This window comes from Lygodium microphyllum, chromosome 16, assembly GCF_053477565.2.
Source record: "Lygodium microphyllum isolate KBCC chromosome 16, Lygodium_microphyllum_v1.1.10, whole genome shotgun sequence".
Taxonomy (NCBI): domain Eukaryota; kingdom Viridiplantae; phylum Streptophyta; class Polypodiopsida; order Schizaeales; family Lygodiaceae; genus Lygodium; species Lygodium microphyllum.
The window spans coordinates 136,196,282-136,219,910 of record NC_141150.1 but is presented as its reverse complement, the minus strand read 5'-3'; the positions used below and the strand labels follow the sequence as shown (position 1 = coordinate 136,219,910).

The 23,629-nt window shown below is 41.7% G+C and overlaps 1 protein-coding gene across 3 annotated transcripts in view; it reads left to right on the top strand.

Annotated features, from left to right (window-relative positions):
• Positions 1–1,428: 1,428 nt before the first annotated feature.
• LOC148023475 (ATP synthase subunit B) overlaps positions 1,429–23,629 on the top strand; it is a 160,071-nt gene continuing 137,870 nt past the window's right edge. For all 3 annotated transcript variants that reach the window (XM_087696463.1, XM_087696462.1, XM_087696461.1), the window contains exons 1-2: positions 1,429–1,682; positions 1,795–1,863. In XM_087696463.1, the coding sequence (XP_087552589.1) occupies positions 1,554–1,682; positions 1,795–1,863 (198 nt within the window). In that variant the 5' untranslated portion in view covers positions 1,429–1,553. The remainder of the gene's footprint in view (positions 1,683–1,794; positions 1,864–23,629) is intronic.

Below are 23,629 nucleotides of genomic sequence, written 5' to 3'. Positions count from 1 at the left end.
CAACAGTCCAAAGCTTAAGTGCATCAGGTGTAACTCAAATCCAAGCCTCAAAGCATGTCATATGCATATTTAGGCATGTAGAACAATGCTAAGCATCACTATACCCAAGTAGCATACTCGAAGCATATGTAGGCATAATAGGCATAAAGCTTGATTGTAACACTTTGGATGATGACCAAATGGAAGCCAATGATGGCGAGACAAGAACCAAAGTGTTTGCCCAATAGCTGGGAGCTCTAGGAGTCATAGGTGAGATGATTACTACTAAGAATAGAGGCTCGACAGCTAGGTGCAACTCCTCGCACTGATGTTGCTAGGGCTTTGTTGCTACTGTTGGTTAGCTATGGCTCAATGGAGAACTTCCCAAAGCTTAAGTACTCCCTCGGAAGGGCTCGAAAAGATTGGAACAAATTAGAGTGAGCTGAAGATCAATGGGATTGATGCATACCTTGGGGTGTGGTTGCAATGAAAGATTGAGTTGGAGCTTCTTCACAAGTTGAAGTAAATGATTAATGAAGCTCTTGAATGCTTGCCCTAGTATCAATTGAAAGGCGAGTAGAAGGTGAAAGCATGAGCGGAAGCAAAAAGGGTGCAAGAGCGGAAGCAAAAAGGGTGCAAGAGCTATGGAGATTCAAGCAAGAAGAGAGAAACCGATGTGTGGGAACTCTAACAGTCACAATGTGTGACCTACCTTCCCTTATTTTATTTGTCATTGAAAGAATAAAGAATAAAGTGATAGTAATAGGCGCCTGCCACTTGAAGTGTATAAGTGTGTATGTTTGTATACAAGTAAATGTAGGTAGCTAGTGACATTTAACCCCCAACATCTCCCTTTAATTTTTATTTTCGTAAAAACTCTCCTCTCTCATTTCAAAATTTTTTCCTCTCTCTCTCTCTCTCTCTCTCTCTCTCTCTCTCTCAATTCCTTTCCTCTTTAAGTTATTTCTCGATTTTTCCGTTTTCTCTCTCTCAAATGTTTAAGACTTTCCATTTTCTTCTCTCTCTCTCTCTCTCTCTCTCTCTCTCTCGATGACACTTGTCCGTCGGTTCCATTGCCCACATGTCGACTTGTTGCCATTTGCTGCTACCTCTTGCTATCTGTTGCCGCTTGATTTTGTTGCCCATCTTGCCTCTAGAGCTACTACTAGAGTCTCTTGCCTATTTTGCCGTTGTTGCTACCTACATAGCCAATGCACTTGCCATCCATTACACACACACACACACAGAGTGTGTGTGTGGGCGCTCTAATGGTAAAGTGAAGATTTCAAATTTCAAATTTGGTATGGGTATTGTTGCAGGTGCGGGACACCTTCTGGAGGTTCAAGACTTCCCAAACCTACAACCAAAGTAATAGATAGTATAAATATAGATATAGATATAGAAGTATAGATTCTTTTAGGACTAATAATTCTTAATACTTTGGCTCAATAAGATGCACGCTTTAGGACTAACCCTTACCTAATACTCTGGCTCAATAAGGTGCATGTGTTGAAGGAGAGATTCTGACACGAGGAAGACCTTAGAAACCAGGACTTGGAAGTTGGGTGGTCACGATGATGATGATGGGGAACTTTCGGCATCTTGCGGCTGTGCAGGCTGTGTTGCAGCTGTTACAGAGCTTCTCCCTGTGCTCGCAGCATCCTTCAAATGATCGTCTACTTGCTGAAATTCTCCTCCTCTTAGTAACTTCTGTTGCTCTCTCCAGAACACACACACACACACACACACACACACACACACACACACACACACACACAGAGGGGTAACCAGACGCATCTATCTGTTTTGTTACAGGCGCCGACCTGCAAGGACGCGAAAGAGCTAGAATGGAGATGTAGGCTTCTAACAGACGAGTTGCATGAGGTTAGGGCCCTTCTCTATTTCTTAATTTTGTGCAAGCTAGTTTGCCGTCTGGAAATTGCAGATATCTGACTTATTAGGTGATGCGTCTCAAGAGATTTTATTTGATAAATGTCTAGGATGCCCTGGCATCATAGGGGAGGCTCTCAACGGTGACTCTTTGATGTCATGTGCTGCTAGTGAGATGCTTTTGGATTTGTGCACAACAAACCGGATGTCTTGTAATTTGAAGAAGCATAGAGTTATTGCTACGAGCATGAGTGCTGAAGGATGGCCCGAAGAAGGCATAGAAACGGATCATTACAAAACATTACCAAGTCAAATCTAGTTTTCCATAATTCCTTTTAGCATGTCCAAGCATTTCTCAATTTGTATTGGCTTTTGAGGCCAGTGTTGAGCTATTAAAACCTGCCTCTAAATTATCATATCTTTTTGGCACATTGGGCTCATTAAAACAGTCCCAAACAGATATGATGGTAATTTTTGCCATTTTATATGACACTAAAGGTAGTTGTATGACATTCTAGACATTCTTTTGGCTCCAACAGTTTTATAAAAGGGACTTGTTATGCACACCACACTTTCATCCCCTTCAGCCCGCATATGCTGTCATCATCTGTCTACTCTCATCTATACCATGGTGCCAGCCATACCCACCTGCCCCAAAGGCTGCTGCTAGCCAGTCCATAGCCCTCCATCAGCTGATGCCAGCCTGCAGCTGGTTCCATTTGCTGCATTTCACTGCTAGCTTATTGTCATCATTGCAGGTGCTGTTGTTGGAGGTCTTTCAGGTTTGCTACATCCATCACAACCTGTCCAGTGATTGCATTTTCACACTGAGATAGTAGGCGACCCATTGCAGACTCTCCGCGACCATCTCTGCTGCAGTGTTTTCGTCTGGGTCTGCTTTGTCTGCTGATTTTATCTGTGTCTTGCTGCCTCTCCAGTATGACATTAGATTCTGCATCATCAACAGTGCTACACAGAGGCTGTAGCTAGGAAGTGCACTGCTGTGTTTTGCTGTTTCAGCCCTATATATTGTTGCATCTCGACATTCAGCTTGCTGCCTCATTGTCAGCTCTTGACATTGTTGCTACACAGAGGCTGTAGCTAGGAAGTCCACTGCTGCATTTTGCTGTTTCAGCCCTAGAGATTGTTGCGTTTCAACATTCAGCTTGCTGCCTCATTGTCTTCAGCTCTGTACATCAGAAATACTGCATTGACTAGCCCTCAGTTGCTGCATTACATCAACCCCAGCTCCCGTTGCCAGCAACAGCTCCGGATGGGTTGTGGGCAGCAGTGTGAGAATAGGGGATTGATGACTGAAGGTTGAGGGTGTAATAATGAGGGATAAGAGATATGCACAAACCTCTAACTCTAGAGGATTTTGGTGCACTTGCCCTATTGTTAAAAAATAAAGTCATTTATTTATGGTAGCATTAATTGCTTTTTGGGGCTGTTTTAAGGAGAAATAATTAACGATTAGTGCATTGGAATTTGTGATTAGTGCAAACCCTAATATGAGTGGCTCAATACCCCCACTCAAGCACAAAAGTATCGTGCTTCCAAGATGGTAAATCATGTCTCCACCCTCTTTTATACTTGAAAGGTTCTACCCCACAAAAACCAAGGCATTAGACCAAGGGTGCCTCAATAGTTTGCCAAAGGGCCTACCATGATCATAGAGGCGATGGATATCTTTTGTCAAATACTCTAATCTAATGGGTCTCTACTTTTCTTTTGGTGGCTATTAATGGGGACTAAGACTCAAGATTTTTACATCCTTCATAAAAAGAATTGTTGCAAGGCAAGGATGGGGTGATGAATTGTAGAATAAGTAAGTTGTGGTGGTAACTGCCATAGGATATTACCATAAAGATATGCTATGAATATGGTGGATCCAAATTGACCACTTCTTTAATGAGGTAAAAGGGAGACGTGCTTACATAGTGCAAGGAGTCTTCACCTTAAATGGGCTCTTGCTTTCACAGGTTTTCCCCCATGCAAAGCAGCTCGTTTCACATTAATACAATGCATACTATGTAGCAGTACCACTTGAGCAATGCCTTCATAGGGAATTGTTCACTTGCCCAAGCATCCTTTTACAAGCACAATCATCAAGGCACAAACATATAATGATGTGACTGCATGAATATATCAATACAGTGACCAAGATCTTGTAAGTACGAACAGAATGATACCTCTCTCTCTCACTAGTGAACGGTGGAAGGAGAAGTAAGCACTCCCTCTTATCCCATCATGTTGATGCCATAGGAGGGAGAAGCTATTAGAGGATACCTCTTGGATGGGCAATGTATTGGCATGCGGACAATTGTGGGCAGTTGTGGGCTGCATGGATGGGTAGCGGGCAGCAAATTAAGCATTGGGCTATAAATCAAGCAGTAGGTAGCGTACGACTGGGTAGATAGGTGGTCAGGCAACTTGGTTGGACTGCCACGTGGTAGTCGGCTGCATCCAATTGGCGAACAAGTCTAGTCAACTTGGTCTATTTTCTTGCCTACCCAACCAACCAACATTGTCATATTCATTGTATTTTGATGTCGGAGAGAGAGAGAGAGAGAGAGAGAGAGAGAGAGAGAGAGAGAGAGAGAGAGAGGTTCCGCGACTGAATACTAGTGTTTGAGCTAGAGGAGTGGGGAGTATCAGCCTTTTCCCTAATGGGCACATTAGACCCTCTGAGATGTAGTGTATCAAGGGTATTTCAGAGGAGTGGGAGTGGCAAGAAGCACCATGATTGTCTATTCGTACCTAGTCACATGCAAGGGAGTTCTTACGCACCAACTATGGATTGATGACCCATGCCGTGGCGGATAGGGATCCCACATGCATTGGAGAAGCATTTTAACATGATTGGTGTAGAGCCATAGGTAGGAACTTGAGGCTATTGAGCAGAATGGCATGTGAGAGTTGACGACTCGACTAGCCAAACACAAAGTGATTGAAGTGTAGTGGGTCTTTTAGAACAAATATCATTTGGACAAACACAAGGCTTGATTGGTGGCCAAAGGGTTTGCTTAGAAATTCGTACTTGACTTTGGTGACACTTTTGCTCCTATCCCATTCAAGTTCTTGCATTAGCCAGCCAACCAATTGGATGTGAAGTTTGTGCTTTTGAATGGAGACTTGAAGGAGATCTTTGTTGAGTAGCTTCCTAAGTTTTGTAGGTTGAATGGACAGGTACACAGGTCGAGGAAGGCTCTCTATGGCATTAAGCAGGGGCCTTGGGCTTGGAATAAGAAAATTGACAACTTTTTTGAGAAAGACATTTGGGTATCAGAGAATGGATCAAGGACTTCGATACCCATTTGTATGCCCACACTTGAGTAGGGTGAACTGTGGTGTTTGTGTGGTACGTGGACGACCTCACTTTAATAGGGGACTACAAAAGAAGGTGGTGTAGACTAAAGATGCCTTGAATTAGAAGTTTGAGATGACTAACATGAGTCTACTACATTTCTTCCTTGGCCATGAGATTTGGCAGAGTTATAGGGTGATCTCTCTCTCTCTCTCTCTCTCTCTCAACAACGTTGTGTAAGAGCTCTTGGTTGCCTTTGAGATGTTAGCCTATTGTCCCATCTCGACTCCTATGGATCCAAATTGGAAGATTTCAGCCTATGGAGATTCTTCGACTGTTGATACTTCCAACATGGATGTATAGGTTCCATTGGGATAGTGATGCTAATCTTTAGAGATCGATTAATAGTTATTTCTTCTTATTTGGTACATATGCTATCTCTTGGAGTAGCAAGAAGTAACCGATGGTGGCATTAGCTTGTACGGAGGCCGCAAAACACAATATCATGGACTGCCACATTTGAGGCCATATGGCTTTGGAGATCACTAGGAGAACTTGGCTGTCCTTAGAGCCACACCATTCCTCTACCATGCGACAACCAATGTTGCAAGCCGTTGTGCAGAACTTGGTGTTTCATGCACAAAGAGAGCACATTAAGATTGAGTACCATTACATTCGAGGGAAGATCTTAAAGGGTACAATGGCTGTGGAGTATCGTAGGAAAAAAGATTATCTTGGTAGATGTCTTCATCAAAGCTCTTCCTTAGGCCAATTTATATTAGTCCCTAGATTCTTGAGCCTTGGCCCTCATGTTCCATCTATGATTTGAAAAGAAGAAAGACCAATCAATAGCAGGTGACAGTATCTACAAGCTATTAAGATGAGGCAGCAACAGTAAATGATTGATTTTCTTTAGTTCTTTGCATCTACAAGCTATTGTGGCAGGCAATAGCTGCATTTGATTGATTTTCAGTCATTCTTCGCGACAAAACTCCCCTTGAGGCTAAGAAATTGCAATTTTCTCTGCTGTAAACCCTAATTTGGATGCATGGTGGGCAAGCTAGGCAGCCTATGAGTAGGTGGACAGTTGCGAGCTTTACAAATGGGTAATAGGATAGTGCATTGGACAGCGGGCAGCATATGGTTGGAAGACAAGTACAGCAGCTCAGTCGGATTGCCACGTGGCAATTGGTTGCATCCAACATATGGTTGGGAGACAAGTAAAGCAGCTCGGTCGGATTGCCATGTGGCAATTGGTTGCATCCAGTAGGCCAGTAAAGTAAATTTGGTCATCTTGGTCCATCCTCCCCCTTGTCTCCAGCCTATTTAGGCTTGTCCAATCAGCATGGCCCCATTCATTTTATTCTGATTATGTCACGAGAGAGAGAGAGAGAGAGAGAGAGAGAGAGAGAGAGAGAGAGAGGGTGTAAATAAATGCTCTACTATAGAAAATACAAAAACAATCGCATGATGAACACACAGACTGATAAACAACATAGTTAGGGTTAAGGTAACGTAGAGATAATAACATGGTGAATAATAATGAATGAGTAATGAATAGAATACAATGCCAAGTGTGGCAAACACACTATATAGTGAAGAATACTGACCCTTGAACTCTGGTGTCTCAAGGACTGGGGCAAAGAAGTTGATCTAGAGAGTGCATCGTACTTTGATGGATCCAAAAACACAACAAGGCAGCCTCCATTAGGGTCTGGCAGCAAACATAGCAATGGATGTTGGATTAGTGATAGGCAAGCAATCATATGTTGGCATGGTTGTTAGGTATAAAAACTACGATATAATACTGTACGATAAAATAATGGTACTAAATGGTATGTTAAGAGTTTTTAAGGTATGGTACAATAAAAATACATTACTCTATCCTAAAAGCAAATCATAACCTAATTCTTTTTGACAAAATAAGGTAGAGAAATTATTTGAATCTCAAATGACCTAATCCCATGGGAGAATCATATTAGTGTAAGGAGCATATAGCTTATCCCAAAGTGCGGTTCGGACAGGAAAATAAATATCCATAAAGTTGGTACCTTATGGTACTAATATGTAAGGTATGGCAGCTAAAGTAGAGTATAGTGCGAACCCTTCATATGTGGTACTAGTGCGACTATGGATGCTGGAAATCTGCTTACACAGACAGCAATGATGATGTGGCAGCAGTACGGACCCTGCAGACAGCAGAATGCAGGTTTGTGGCTGACGTGGTAGGAAGGGCAGAGTAGGCTACAGCAAAACACAGCAGTCTAGTGGTCATGGACAGCTGGGCCGATGCCGACAGCAGAGCAGGCTGTATGGGCATTGGAAGGTGGGAAAATTGTGACCACAGACTGTTCTAGTCTTGGATAGTGTTGCCAGCTGATAGATGGATCCAATACAGCAGTAGAAGGCTTGGCAGCAGGCGCTTGGTGGTAGATAGCAACGACAGACAGCTCCGGCTGAGATATCATCCACTAATGGGGTGTGAACATGAGAGAGAGAGAGCACCTGTAAGTTGCAAAAATGAGATTATGGCTAAGTGGAGGGCGGCACGCTTGTTTATAGAAAGTTTGGGTCCTCCCAATTAGGGTTTGTGCTTATGGGACATTGAAACCAGCCTTCCTTTGGTGGATGGGTGGTAATTCCCTAATTATAACTTAGTTCTAGTAGTAACATTTATTACAAACCTGAGAAATGCAAATTAACTTACAATCTTGGACAATGGACACCCTGTTGGCCCCAAAATTGGCATCCCTTTCGGTATTTATTTAACTTAATTGAAGAAGAAGTTGATGTAAAATGAGCCCTTGCTATCCAGAATGACCAGCAAGTCTTTAATTTGATTTGCTCTTGATTTGGGTAGTCAATTGGCCTTTACTTGCTTTGATGGAGATGGAAAATGCCCCACATCCATTGGTTTGTTGGTCCCTTCACTTAAATTTGACTAAAAACAACTTCACCCTTGTTAAATCCAAGTCTTGGAGTTTCTAATTTTTGGCATGCTTCCTGAGGTTGCTGTTAAACTCTAATTTTTGCTAACAAATTAGGGTGTACAGCAGAGAAATCTGAAATTTCTCAACCTCTGGTGATCTTAATGCTGTAATCTTTGGAGCAAGGCTATAGAAAGGTTGGGAGATGAGAGCGAATGCTGAGGAGAGAGAAAATTCAGATTTTCTTCACAAAGAATTGAAGAAAATCTATCATTTACTGCTGTTGACTTGTCTCAATAGCTTGTAGATGCAAAGAATTGAAGAAAATCAGTCATTTATTGCTGCTGCGCTATTTCAACAACCTATAGATGATGTCACCTGCTGTTGATTGATTTTCTCTTGCCCCTAGCTGCCTCAGAAGGTCCTCCAATGGTTACAAATCCAACCGGCAACATCTTCTCCCTCTCTCTTGTAGGTTGAATACCTAAAAATGCATTTTTCCAACCTCTAAAGACGTTTTTAAGTCTTGCATGGGCATTTTTGACAAGTGGTAGCTTTTCCAAATGGTTTTTTTTAGTAGTATCCATAATTAAATATTAATTTTCAGTCTTGAAATATTAAAAATTAATCTAATAATTATTTAAGTGCCCAAAAAAATAAATGACTTGCCAATAATTAAATTGACTAGGTAACTTTCATTCTCGAGTGTCGCTGCATCATCTTTGATCATCAGATTGGTGTTAGGTACCATTAAATGCCACTTCTCTAATGTCACCAACAACTGACACTTATGGCTAAATGAATAACCTAGGCTAACAACTGGTACGTATCTTTGTGGCATAACTTAGAGCAACTTTTGCCTTTGACATCTTGTGATTTCTTGAAGTCTCAGGCTCGTAAATTTACTCTAATCTCAGTTACACTCACATGTGCAACATTTACTTAGCCATGGGATAAAAAATTAATCTACATGTTAAGTGAGGTTTCAAAAATACATGTCCTCATGACAGACATAGATACTCTGTAGGAATACATTTCTTTTCAATAAAAGGTTTAATTCATTAATTAATTGAGTTTTGGGGTTGTTTTAATAAAACTAATGTATTTTTAGCTCAATACCCTCTCTCAGGTTCAAAATTGAAACGAGAAAGGGATTATACTAGCCCAATTCAAAATTTCTATTCTTTTCTCCGAGGCATCCCACCCCAAAGTAGCTAGGGTATTGGGCCAAGGATGTCAAAAGTGGATGCAACAATGAAAGTGTATATGTATGTTAAAATAGACTGATGAACATAAGACAGAGAGAAATAAGAATATTGGATAAGAAGAGAACTCAAAAGAATGCTTAGGAAATGGAATCCATATACCAAGTCATGAGATACTTACGTATGATAGTGTAGGCACTGACTCTTGAAACCAATAGTGAGTCATTGGCTACGCGGGCACTGGCACTGGCTCTTGAAACCAACCTTTCTCTTCGAATAGGGTGGCAACGATTTGATTTAACTGTAATTACAACAAGAGTAAAATTCACATAAATTGAAAATGCACACTTTACCACTTTAATGTTGGACATTGGACATCTTGTTAGCCTCAAAACTTCTTTATCTTATATTGTAAATGGAAGAAGTATAATTGATATCTTTTGGTCTTCTCCGCTAATTCAAGTGTCTCTTGGTGTCAAAATTGACTAGTAAGCCTCCAAACCAATTTGCTCTCAAATGGTTGGATTTTGTTGAGATAACTTAAGAGATGGCTAGGGGATGAGAGAGAATACTATAGAGAGAATTTTCAAAGTTTCATTGTGAGAAATGCTGAAAAGCTATTACTGCCTTGCTCGAATAGCCATGGAAGCTGTCACCTACAGATTAGTCTGAAGATATGCTAGGGTTTGCATGGAGGAAATATAGCATGTACATCCAAGATTGAAAGACATAGACTCAGACAAAGACAAGCAAAACTCAAGCCCTAAATGCAAAATGCAAAACGCAAAAACTCAAAACTCAAACACAAAGATAAAGACAGGGAGAAGAAACTCCAATGTCAGAGAGTGATGTACATCGGAGATGGATCCCAAGTGCTGCGACCACCAATTAAAGTGATGTAGTGTGAAAAAAACCAAACACTGATTACCAGAGTGTCAGGGAACTGAGTTGACAATAGAAGTGTTTGTTGATTTAGATGGCCTGTTAAACAACAAAGTACTACAACAGTTGCTTGGTGACCTCCAAATAGTAGAGCGATGGATGAAAAGAGGTAGTGGGTGATGATTGGACAGTAGATAGTAGATGGTTGCTGGCTTAAATTTGCACGGTAGAGTGAGAAACCTATACAAAAGGATAAGGCTGAATGGTGGGTAGGCCATCTATTTATAGATATTGACGGGTGCCCCAAAAAATTTAGGTTTTGGAGGATCATTGAAACTCTCTTGGACCGTGCACCAAATTTGTGTTTTTCATTAATTAAGTGTGTTTTAAGACTGTTAAAGATGCTAAATAGCTATAAAGCGTGTTTTAGCTTAGCACCCCCTCTCAAGCCCAAAATTGAGTTGAAAGGGAAGGCTAGCAATGTTTACCCCAAAGGTGTCCCACCCCAAAACAACTAGGGCATTGGATAAAGGGTGCACATTGGTTGTCCAGTCCAGTGGCCTACCAAGACTATAGAGGCGATGGTTATCTTATGAAGGGAGTCCAAGTAGTCACCCCAGAGAGGATAGGGCATCGGACAAAGGGTGCTCGTTGGCTGCCTAGTGGCCTACCAAGCCCTACAAAGACAAATGGAACCACATTGAACTTTTTTTTTGGTGGAAAGTTAATTTTAGGGGTGATGGCCAATTAAGTTAATGTGACCTGGAAGACAGGAGTAGGGATAGTACACCCAACACATCACAAAATAGTACAAGCTTACTACTCGAGAATGTCGATGATGAGGGAAAGGGTAACGAAGTGTCATGGAAAGTAGGATGGTGGTGGTGGAAATAGCTTAGTCCATCCAGTGGTGCTCTGCACAATTGGATGCATAGTATGCTACTGTTATCAGAGTATTTGTCAGCTCATGTGTGAGTCTGAGCTTGATTTGGGCTGGGCGTTTTTATTAGGTATTTTAGGTATTTTTCTGGTGTGGCATTTTATGCCAGTGGAGCATTTTATGCACCAGTCGGCCAGCATTAATGCTGTCCGACCAGCATTATTGCTCCCCACTTTTTCAGCCTATTTATACTTAGTGGCTCTCCTCAGTCAGTCACTTCATTTCACCATCTGCAGACTCTGTGGAGAGAGGAGCCAGTGCCAGTGCCCACGCAGCCAGTGACTCACTGTTGTATGCGACTGTCTCGTGTTCAGATATATGGATTCCATTTCCCGTGCATACATCTGAGTTCTCATCTGTATTGTGTTCTTTTCTTTTCTCTTTTTGTCTTGTGTTTCAGTAGTTTATTTCAGCACATGTTTATGCTTCCACCGCTGCTCCACTTCTGACATGGTATCAGTTTTCAGGATTTGTGTTTCTGCTGTGTTTTCTTGCTAATTTCAGGATTGTTTTGTACCCCTGCTGATCGGACGACTGCTGTCGCAGCCAGGCGACCTGTTTTGGGGCTGTTTTCAGCCTGCGTTTTTTGTAGTCTTGCCATCGCCTGCTGCCTACGCACCCTCTACTGCCTGCGTTTTTGATCTGCAGCTGCTGGCGACAGTTTTCTACCTGTTTTTCTCCAGTTTACAGCCTGCGTTTTGCTGATTTAGCGTCTCTCGTGGCTGGGTGACTGTTACTTCAGGCCGTTTTTGCTGTTTTTGGCAGTTTTTGACTGATTTTTTGACTTTCTGCAGCAGATTTTGTCTTCTATTGATCAGATTTTGGGTTCCATTGCATGTGAACTCTCATTTTCTGTAGTCTGTGCTTGTGTTTTGGCTGTGTTTCCTCTTTAAATTCCATCTCTTCTCTACTTCTCTTCTTATCCTCTCCATATGGCTCCTCCGTGCACTTCCACTGATGATAAGTTACATGGACCTGATTATCTCACATGGAGTGCTGTCTTGAAAGCTTGGTTTGTGCAGAAGCGGCTATGGCACATCGTCTGTGGAGCTATTGCTCGACCTCTCCGTCCTTTTCCTCTTCCTGAAGACTTTGATGAGGACAACCATGAGGAAGCGGTGCTCACATGGGACTCGGACAATGCCCGTGCTTACTCGGCGTTGCTTCGGTGTATTTCTAAAGCGGTCTTACCGGCGGTTACCTCCTGTAGGACATCTCTTGAAGTATGGCAGAAGTTGCAGCAGATGTATGAGGCACCTTCCACCATGCGGGCCGTCACACTTTATGGCCAGCTCCAGCAGATGAAGTTTGAGCCGAAAGATACTATTCAGTCTTTTCTTCTTCGTGTTACGCAGGTACAGGACCAGCTTCGGCACATGCAATCTGCTCTTCCCGAGGTGCATCTTGTCGGGACGGTCCTCTACAAGCTCCCCCCGGAGTTTGATGGAGTGGCCAATGCTTTGCGGGCGCAGACATCATCGACTCCTGTCAGTTTTACACATATGACCTCGATGCTTCTTGAGCATGAGGCATCCTTGAGATTACAGGGGCGGCTTCCGGCACATTATGGAGGTGAGGCTTATGTAGCTTCAGAGAGGGGTCATGGGCAGAAGAAGTCGAAGGCCCAGTGTTACCACTGTGGCAAGAAGGGACATTTGCGGAAGGACTGCAAGAAGTTAGCGGCTTCCAGGAAGGAGGAGCAGAAGACGACGTGGGATGCTGACTCTACCGATGAGTCCTCTCCTTCATCAGACTCCGACTCCGATCCTCCGACCAAGGTGAAGTCCAAGGCGTGGAAGGGATCCTCTTCTTCGGATCACGGGAAGGGCTTGGTGGCCCCTTCCTCGGCTGCTTTCTAGTGGTGGTGATGAGGGCATCTCTCACGACTCTCTTGTGCCAGAGAGAGAGTGTGAGCGGGTGTTCAGGTGGGGCAGCCGTGCCTCATCTATACTTTTATACAGGTGCACAGGTTCCAGAGAGGGACGTCCCTGACGCATCGACTTCAGCCTGGCGGAATCAAATCCTGGAGTTGGGATTGACATCCAGGTTCATGATGAGCTGGTTCTCTGACAGAGAGCGGGAGGCTTTCGTCTGGAGCTCACATAAGGGGACACTTTGGCGGTGTGGCCAAAGGCAGGGACTCCATGGTCACCTATGTTCAGAGGCATTTTTGACAGGCTGGTCTTGTATGCTACTGCGAGACATTGGTGATGGACACAGAGACATGCTATGATCTTCTCTATTTTCAGGTGTTTGGTACGATCGACATTAGGTTCTCTCCGAGGCACCTTGGTGGTGGCTTGATCACCCACTGCTTGGGTATCCATGGTTCTACTTGGTGGTTCTATGTTGTATAGTTTCTGATCCCTTTTCATTGTACTATTGTATTGTATCAAATCACTCATGATCTGAGAGAGGGTATTATCAGAGTATTTGTCAGCTCATGTGTGAGTCTGAGCATGATTTGGGCTGGGCATTTTTATTAGGTATTTTAGGTATTTTTCTGGTGTGGCATTTTATGCCAGTGGAGCATTTTATGCACCAGTCGGCCAGCATTAATGCTGTCCAACCAGCATTATTGCTCCCCACTTTTTCAGCCTATTTATACTTAGTGGCTCTCCTCAGTCAGTCACTTCATTTCACCATCTGCAGACTCTGTGGAGAGAGGAGCCAGTGCCAGTGCCCACGCAGCCAGTGACTCACTGTTGTATGCGACTGTCTCGTGTTCAGATATATGGATTCCATTTCCCGTGCATACATCTGAGTTCTCATCTGTATCGTGTTCTTTTCTTTTCTCTTTTTGTCTTGTGTTTCAGCAGTTTATTTCAGCACATGTTTATGCTTCCACCGCTGCTCCACTTCTGACAGCTACATGTTGGAGAATGCTTATGCAGTAGGTGTCACTTGGACAGCGTCCCTCATGGGAAAATCATTCACTTGCCCAAGCACCCTAGTATAAAGATGGTGAAATCATGCAATGCATAGGGGAAGGTACAACAAGGGGGAAAGGTTGATGTTGAAAACAAGTGCCGAAACCTATAGAATACCAAGAAGAATTTAGGAGATAGAAAAACTGTAATTAATTAGGATCTAAAGCTTCTAATCAAGCTTTGGCCCTTTTGAATGCTAAGTGAGTCTCGATCATCTCTTTTTTCCCTTTGGCCTTAGCTGAGTTAGCCTGAGCTATTCGAAACGTCTCTCGAGCTTCTTCGGGATCGATTTTAGTAGTTTGTTTCGCTTCATTAACAAGTATTGTTACTTGGTTATCGTCTATCACAGTGAAACCACTTATTAGTGCCATTGTAGACCACTGTTCATCATGATGTATTTTTGACACTTTCATATCCAAAGCTATAAGAAGCTAGCGTGATTAGGCAATACACTAACTCGTCCATTGCTCGTCAATAAAATGATTTCCCGAACTTCAAAATTCCAAACGATTCGATTAGGAACCCCCCCTTAACCTCAATATTGATGTTGAAGAAAGAAGAGGGGTCTAAGGATGGTCTTCATGTGGTGTGGAGAACCATGTGAATGAAGATAATGAAGCATCCCTATCGGAAGAGTAAGGATAGAAGACACCGCCATGATAGCATTAAGAGAGGTGTTGCACAATCCGCCACGGGAGGGAAAGCCTTCATGTTGGTAGCAAAACTTCAAGTGGATGGAACCATGAAAGAAGCGGTGGGCATATTTTCTCTCTAGCTTAGAAAGGACCGGTGCAATCTTGCATGTTAGCCCTGCACTGAAATATAAAACCCTGCAAAAGAAAAAATCTGCAAACATAGAGGTAAGTAGTGAGATGCTCCAAAAAACAAAACTGAAAATAGAAGGAAGCAAAGCTAAGTGCAATACAATGAGTATGTAAGTATACAACAAAAGTTATAAAAAGAAAAGACTAAGTGCGTGGCCACCACCGCGTACAACAAGATGGGAAGTGATCCTAGAAGGTGTAGTGGATACCCTAGGAATGGATGCGTAGAGTGCAGTAGATGAGCCACTGGCAGACCAATTGGCTTAAGCCTTTAGGAGTAGTGAAGGATATAGGTTGCTGAGGCTGTCCATGTGCCACATGTTTAGTAGCCACTGGGGCAAATGATGCAGCAGTGGGAGGTGTAGCCACACTGGACTGGCCAGACGAAGTGGAGGGAGTTGCAGCAATGGTGGTTTTCTTGGAAAAAGACCTCAGGCTTTTGTACGACTCTTCTCGTCCACATGGCTCAACCTTTGGCAGTGTGTGCAAAACCTATTTTTCTTAGGAATTTGCTACCAAATGGGGTTGTGTTTTTTTTGTTCCATCAGAGGAACTGGTGTCATCCTTGTTTTGGCTTGTCTTCGCATCTTGCGAGTTCTTACCATTGTTCGTTTTCCCTCATGAAGAAGAGGCAACCAATCCTCGCCCCTCTGAATGGATGTGTCTGTAGGACTTCTTATGGACTTGATTGTGCAATCTCGCGTAGCGCAAGAACTAGCACTCAAACTCCTAGAAGGTTGGCAATCTAGGTAATGAGATAATATGTTGGATAAAATGGAAGTATTTGTGGGGCAACTTGTTCAAGAAGAACGTGACTTGATCGTCATTTGACTGCAGGGAGCCAGTAGTGGCAAACTCGGCTAGTAAACGTTGATAATCGGCCAACTTGACTTTCAGATCATTCTCTTCCATAACAAAAAACTCTTGAAGCTCAAAATCAAGAGTGATACATCGAGTGCGATCTCGTGGCGCATAGTGGTCAATGAGATGACTTTGTCAGAAGTGGATGCAGTGATGGAAGCATAGAAAATTTCTGCAATAGACTGCTGAACACAAGAGACAAAGAAAAGAACACTATACAAGAAACTTAGAAGAAAAGAGATAATCAAGAAATGGAATCCATATACCAAGATATGGGACAGTAGAGAACCATTGTGAGTCACCGGTTGTGAAGGCACTGACACCTGCTTCTCTCTCTCAACCAAAACTAGTCAGGTGATGAATGATCATGATGTGGAGGAGAAGCTAAATAGGTAAAAATAATGCCATAAATCATGTCAGGTTGGCCAACATTTAATGCTACTTGGCCAGCAATAAATGCTAAGTTGACCATCATAAAATGCTAGGAAAAATGCCTAAATAATCAAGATAATATCTTGGTGCTCTAGCCCACTGACATGCATAGACTTAGCCATGAACTGACATATCTGGTAACACCTTCTCTTAGATCATGGGTGATCTGATACAATACAATATATAATGATAAGGTCCCATCATAGTACATACAACAAGGACCACCAGAGTAGAACCATGGATACCCAAGTAGTGGGTGTGCAAGCCACCACCAAGGTGCTTTGGAGAGAACCTGATGTTGATGTCGATCTTACCAGTACTTGAAAATAGAGAAGAACCATAGCAGCTCTCAATATTTGTCAACAATGTCACGCAGTAGCATACAAAACCATCTTGTTAAAAATGCCTCTGAACATATGTGACCATGGATTCCCTGCCTTTGGCTAGAGCGCCGAAGTGTCCCCTCATGTGAGCTCAGATTGGGAGCCAATCTCGCTCTTTGTCAAAGAACTAGCTTATCATGAACCTGGATGTCAATCCCAGCTCCAGGATTTGAACTTGCCAGGCTTCGGTTGGTGCATCAGGGAAATCCCTCTTTGGAACTTGTGCACCTGTATATGTGTATAGATGAGGTATATCTACTCCATCTCACCATCCTCTCACACTCTCTCTCTGGCATTGGAGAGTTGTGAGGGATGAACCCATCACTTGTACTAGCAACTTGGAAGAGAGGCCCCTGCAGCCATCGCCGGGGCCACATAGATGGAGCCTAAACCTAGACTTGGAGAAGAGGAAGACTTGCTGAGAGAGTCATCACCCGTCATCACCGTTTGCACTTGCTCTTGTTGTAAAGTTGCTAATGTCCTGTAGTCTTGTCGGAGGTGTCCCTTCTTGCAACAATTATAGCACCGAGACATCTTTTCCTTCCATGGTATGACATCCCTCTCTGGAACTGCAACAACTGAAGTACCAAGAGATAGTATCCTCTGTCACAACTCTATAGAAACAGAATTTGTATCATTTTTCATTAATTTGTCTATATAATGATTTATTAAATCTGTTTCCTTTGCACTAATTAGATATAAAGAAAAGTGCATTGGAGCTGGCTACTGATAAGTGGTCATAGGTTATGGTGGACCCACGCGGTGGGTTAGAGAAAAGATAGTTCACACTTCCACCTATATGGCCCGATTGGGCGCCTGTGACCAGAACTCACGCATATCAGGGTTAGACTCGCACACAGAAAGGATTGATGCCTTGAAGTGTGACCAGAACTCACGCATATCAGGGTTAGACTCGCACACAGAACAGACAGTTACAATCAATAAGATGGCACGATCATGAAATGCTTGTACAATGTGCATGTGTGGGCTGAAAGCTTGAAATGCACATTTCTTTGCATAGGAAAGTCACATGAAGATTCTGATACCGTTTTTGTGATGTACACGGAAAAAGCTTTCATATGACACCCATATTGGGGGGTCCCTAAATTTTAGGAGGTCCCTAAATTTTAGGAGCCTCGAATTAGCCTAAAAATGCTAGTCCTAAAAAATAGGGATGTCATTCTAAAAATAGTAAATTCTGTACTCTGACTGTGCTTACTAAATTTGGTTGTTTCTATTCTTGACAGTATTCAGCCCAAAAAGGAAGGCCATAGAGAAGAGACAAGTGTCAAGACACTTGTCACACAAGTTTCCAAGTGTCCCACCACTTTTCACATCTCATGACATGTGGCTGGACACTTGTCTTGTGCTACTCCACTTTCCCCTTTTGTACTAGCTCTTCCCTCTCCTATAAATAAGAGCTCGTTTTTCTTCATTCAGCATCATTTTTCTTTGCTGTAAACTCATGTACAGCACCCACAGATAGCCAGAAACTGGCCCTATCCATCCCCATCATCATCCCCCACTTCTCCATTATCAAATTCCTCCATATTCCTTCTTCTATCACTGCTGTTTTATAGGACAGCAAGTCTATAAATTCATTACAGCACCTCCTTCTCGAGCTCTTTCTTCCATTTTAGCAACAAGAAGCAAGCCCTATCCATGTACTGCTGATCAACGATTGAGAAAGGCTGATTTCCCCTCTTTCTTCTCTCATACTGTAAAGAAATCAGTTCTTATCATTGCATAATAGATAATGTATGTGTATTTGTATATCTTTGCATGATCTTGTGAGAGTGAGAATTACTTCTCCTCACTCTCAGGTTGATTGTAACTGAGCTCTTTCCTAAGGGACTTGGGTTGAGCAGAAATACATTCCTTCGGGGGGGGGAGGGGGGTTGCCCATTTTCAATCCTCAATCTTGTCTCCATTACTTTTACATTTTCATGGCTGTAATTTTGTGAGTAATTTTCATTTTCAGCTTTAAGTGTTCATTCTCTTTTATATTAAGTCTCGAAAACAAGCGAATTTCATAATTGTTAAGCATACTACGTTGTTCGGGGCGTTTACATCCTCACAGAAACCTGAAGTGGAACACAAGTCTCCAACATAATACTTGTAGATGAGTAAAGAATATTTGCATGTTGACCATCAGGAGGAGATGCTGGAGGAGCCATGATGAGGGAGATACAGAGAAGATGAAGAAATACAAGGGATCTTTAGGGAGAAAAGTAAGTAAAAAATATAGACTCACAAGGATTGCATGAGTTCCAAGTAGTAAAGAAAGCACATAGAGAAAATATCGACATTAATCAGAGTGTAGTGATGAGAACGTGACAATCGGATGCATATGAACCCTCTCTAAAGCTGAGCAGTGTATCTCAAAATGAGAAGATGGACAAAAAATAACCAGAATCAGCTTGAAAACATTGTCGCCCAGTCTTGTATAGGAGCAAACAGCCAAAACGTAGGTGCTGATTAGTAAAATGTAGGCAGCAAGTACCAAAACACAGATTTGGAAGGATCAGTATAGGTTCCTAGCCCTGAAGCAGGCCCAAAAAGCTGAAAATGAAAATGGTAGTCTACAAAACGTTGAGGAGACAGGCTAAAAATGAGCAGAAGATGGTCGCCAAGGTTGTCAATCAGTTGCAGCAGTCAGAACAAGTCCAATTAGCAAACAAAAAGCCAAAATTCAGACCTTAAACAGTATAAAACAGCAATTGGAACAATGATCTTGCAATTTGATACCATGTCAAAAGTGGATGCAGTGATGGAAGTGTAGAAAATTCTTGTAATAGGCTGCTAAAACATGAGACAAACAAAAGAACACTGCACAAGGAACTTAGAAGTAAAGAGATACTCAGGAAATTGAATCTATATACCAAGATATGAGACAATATAGAACCAATGTGGGTCACCGGCTGTGAAGGCACTGGCACGTGCTCCTCTCCCTCCATTAGAACCAATTAGGTGATGAATGATCATACTGTGGAGGAGAAGCCTGAATAAATAGGCAAAAATAATGCCATAAATCATGTCAAGTGGGCTAGCATTTAATGCTAGTCGGCCAACAATAAATGCTAAAACGATCATCATAAAATACCAAGAAAAATGCCTAAGTAATTAGGATAAGATCTTGTTGCCCTAGCCCACTAACATGCATAGACTCAGCCATGAACTGACGTATCTGCTAACAGACTCCAATACTTAGATGCGAGGGGAAAATGTTATAACTGAGAGTGGAATTTAGGAAGCAATCCCTGCATTAACTCAATGTTGGCTATGGCATTGCGGGCTCTCCATTGATAGATGTGATCAGGGTGAGCTAATTGAGGGTTTGGTATATGCTCAATATCAATGACAAGGTCCCAAAGTCCCTGAGAACTAAGTGGTGAAATTTGATCCGTTAAAACGAGCCTTATCCGTGAAGGCATTCTTCGCTATGGCAATAAGAGCGGTTGTCATGAGGACATGTATTTTTGAAACCTCACTTAACATGTTGATTTATTTTTAATCACATGGTTAAGTAAATGTTGTAGATATGAGGTGTAACTAGGGTTAGAGTAAATCTACGAGCCCGAGATCTGAGGAGATAACGGGATGTCAAAGGCAAAGGTTGCTGTAAGTTATGCCACATGGGTACTTGGTGGCATCCGATGCCAATTGTTTGCCTAGGTCATTCATTTGGCCATAAGTGTCAGTTGGTGATACTAGAACAATGGCCTTTAATGGTACCTAACACTAATCTGATGGTCAAAGATGACACAGAGACTCGGGAATGGAAGTTGCCTAGCTAATTTAATTATTGGCAAGTTAGATTATTTTTCTGGGCATTGAAATAATTATTAGATTAATTTTCAATATTTCAAGATTGAAAATTAATATTTAATTATGGGTAATGCTGGAAAAACCATTTGGGAAGGCTGCCACTTGTCAAAAATGCCTATGCAAGATTGAAAAACGTCTTTAGAGATTAGAGAGAGGCATTTTTAGGTATTCAGCCTACAAGAGAGAGAGAGGAGATGCTATTAGTGTGATTTGCAGCCATTGAAGGACCTTTTGAGGCAGCCAGGGGCAGGAGAAGATCAATCAACAACAAGTGACATCATCTACAGGTTGTTGAGATAGGGCAATAGCAGCAATAAATGACTGATTTTCTTCAATTCTTTGCATCTACAAGCTGTTGAGACAAGGCAACAACAGTAAATGACAGATTTTCTTTAGTTCTTTGTGAAGAAAATCTGAATTTTCTCTCTCCTCAACATTCTCTCTCATCTCCCAGCCTTTCTACAGCCTTGCTCTGAAGATTACAACATTGAGATCACCAGAGGTTGAGAAATTTCAGATTTCTTTGTTGTTAACCCTAATATGTAGCAAAAATTAGGGTTTAATAGCAGCCTTGGCAAGTGTGCCAAAAATTGGAAGCTCCAAGACTTGGATTCAACGAGGGTGAAGCTGTTTTTAGTCAAATTCAAGTGGAGGGACTAGCAAATCAATGAATTTGGGGCATTTTTCATCTCCATCAAAGTGGATGAAGACAATTGATTACCCGAATCAAGGGGCAAATCAGATTGAAGATTTGCGGTCATTTTGGACAGTAAGGGGAGTTGTAATACCAAAAGAGATTGGGAGATGTACATGAACTTTTTCAATTAAGTTAAATAAATACTGAAAGGGGCGTCAGTTTTGGGGCCAACAGGGTGTTCATTGTCCAAGATTGTAAGTTAATTTGCATTTCTCAGTTTTGTAATAAAAGTTATTGCTATAACTAAGCTGGAATTAGGGAATTACGACCCATCCACGGAAGGAAGGTTGGTTTCATGGTTTCATTGCTGGGATAACCACTCAATCTCTTGATTTGGTGGGCCCGAGGCACTTGATTGCAAGCCAAAGCTTTGTGCTAGTGTTGATTTTTACTCTTTGCTGAGAAAATTACAGCAATATGTCTTCATACAGTGAGATGGCCTCAAATAGTGATGATGTCTCTTAGTATGAACATTCACATGGGAATGAAGGAAATGTAATGCCTGATCTTGGACAAGGCTTAGACCATGGGCAACAAATTGAAAATGTTGCTGTTGGGCAAGATGCGCAGCTTTGAGGGCATAAGGAGGTTGATGACCAGCAATGTGAAGAGGAATTTGATGACCAGTTCAAGAATCAGATGAGGACAGCAGCAAATCTCTTTGCTAAATCGGAAAAGAATCCTCAATTTACTCGATTTTTGAATGCTTCAAAGAAGGATAGCAAAGGCAAGAAAAAGAAGAAAGAAGACATCTTCTACACCTTCAAGACAGCAAGATGCACTGAAGATAATGCCAAACCCATCATTTGAAGCTCCCAAAGATGCTAATGAAAAAAAAAAGTTTGTACCTACGGGGCAAGGAATGCAAATGCAAGGCTACCAGGGAAGTGCCAATCCAATGGATTTTGGATAGTTATATTTCCCATAATAGTTTGAAATGCTTTTGTAAAGTTTTGAATTTGTACCGTATAGTACCATGGGGCTGCCTATTCAGAGTGGATAGTTTATAGCAAGTGTCAGTATGTATTGAGATCACTTTAGGAAAGATAACCTTGCACAATTGCAAGGGAAAGAAAAAGCCCTTGGACAAGCTAAGTAAAACATAATCATGAAATTGTTCAATAAAGCTGGAGATTGTACCCTTTTGTTTTGTATACTCATATGTATGTGTGTGTATTGCCAAGGTTATTCAATCTTAGTCTATTTTGGCATTATGTTGCTGGGAATAAAGACCCTCGTGCCTTTTAATGTGCTCGGGTGTGAACACACCCTTAGCACTTGTACTTACATATATATATATATCTATCTAAAAACCTAAAGTGGTACACTCGTCATTGTACCCCAAAATCGTGCACACTCTCTACTCTGCTCACTCTCACTCTGTCTTGCTATGGCTAATGAAGACTAATTGTCTCGATCTTCGTGCCTCCTGGTCACTACAAACTGGTATCGGAGCTGTGGTTAAGGTGTTCGCACTTCTCGGAGTTTGTGCAGGTCAACAGGTCACGTTTTCGCCAAGCGACAGTTCCAGGTTATAGGGTAGGTCAAAAATGTCATTTCTGGTTAGACATAGGTTAAAACGCTATCTCTTGGTCAGATTCAATTACGTGGCTGTAGGCGCAGGTTTAGATGTTATTTCTGGTCAGACGCAGGTCACTCGATTAGGCAATGGGTTAGCGTTTGTAAATGGGGAAGATTCGTCATTTTTTCCTTTGTAAAAATTTAAATTTTTTCAAAGGTTCTCTGCAACAAGCAAGCCCTTTGCTCATTGACGGGTGCATAAATACAAAACTCAGATTTGTGCAATTTTGCATCCGATAAATTGGGGCTTTTACACGTTATGACTAATTTTTATGAAGGAAATGAAGATTTTTCGACATTTTATGATGGAAATGATGTTCTTATGTGATGAAAAATTGTTTGAGTGCTGGTTGTCTCATGTTTAATTGTCGTTTATCCAAAAATTTTGATTTCATAATGATTTACATGCGCTATTTAAATCTCGTAAAACCCGAAATGCGAGTTTTAATGGTAAAATGATTGTTTTTTCTTCGGGTAGGTGAAATGTATTCCTATGAGAAAAAATGGAAAATAAAATAAAATTTAAGTATGGTAAAGTGATTAGTATGGAAAAATCAGAAAATAATAGTGATTATTGATAAATAAATGCATAAAAATAAGAAAAATAGGAAAGAAATAGAAATACACTTCATAAAAATAGTAAAAAAATATAATGAGTGTTTGTGAATGTATGGTGGTGGTGGACCATGAGGTTTAGCCTCAATTTGCCCTATCTTTCTATCAAAGTTCGTAATTTATCACTTTTCATACATCAAAATATGACAAAATGAACCCCTACACCTATGCAATAGAAGCACTACCTAAAAGTGGGGGGTGGGGTGTTTGAATGAGGCGATTTGGGTGCTGTTTATTGCTAATTTTGTTGATGTATATCATGATATAGGGTTTGTAGTATTTTAATTAAGAGGATAGTAGCATGAGCGTTGTCTCGGTGCTATTCTTCCTTCATAAAGCATAAGTGAT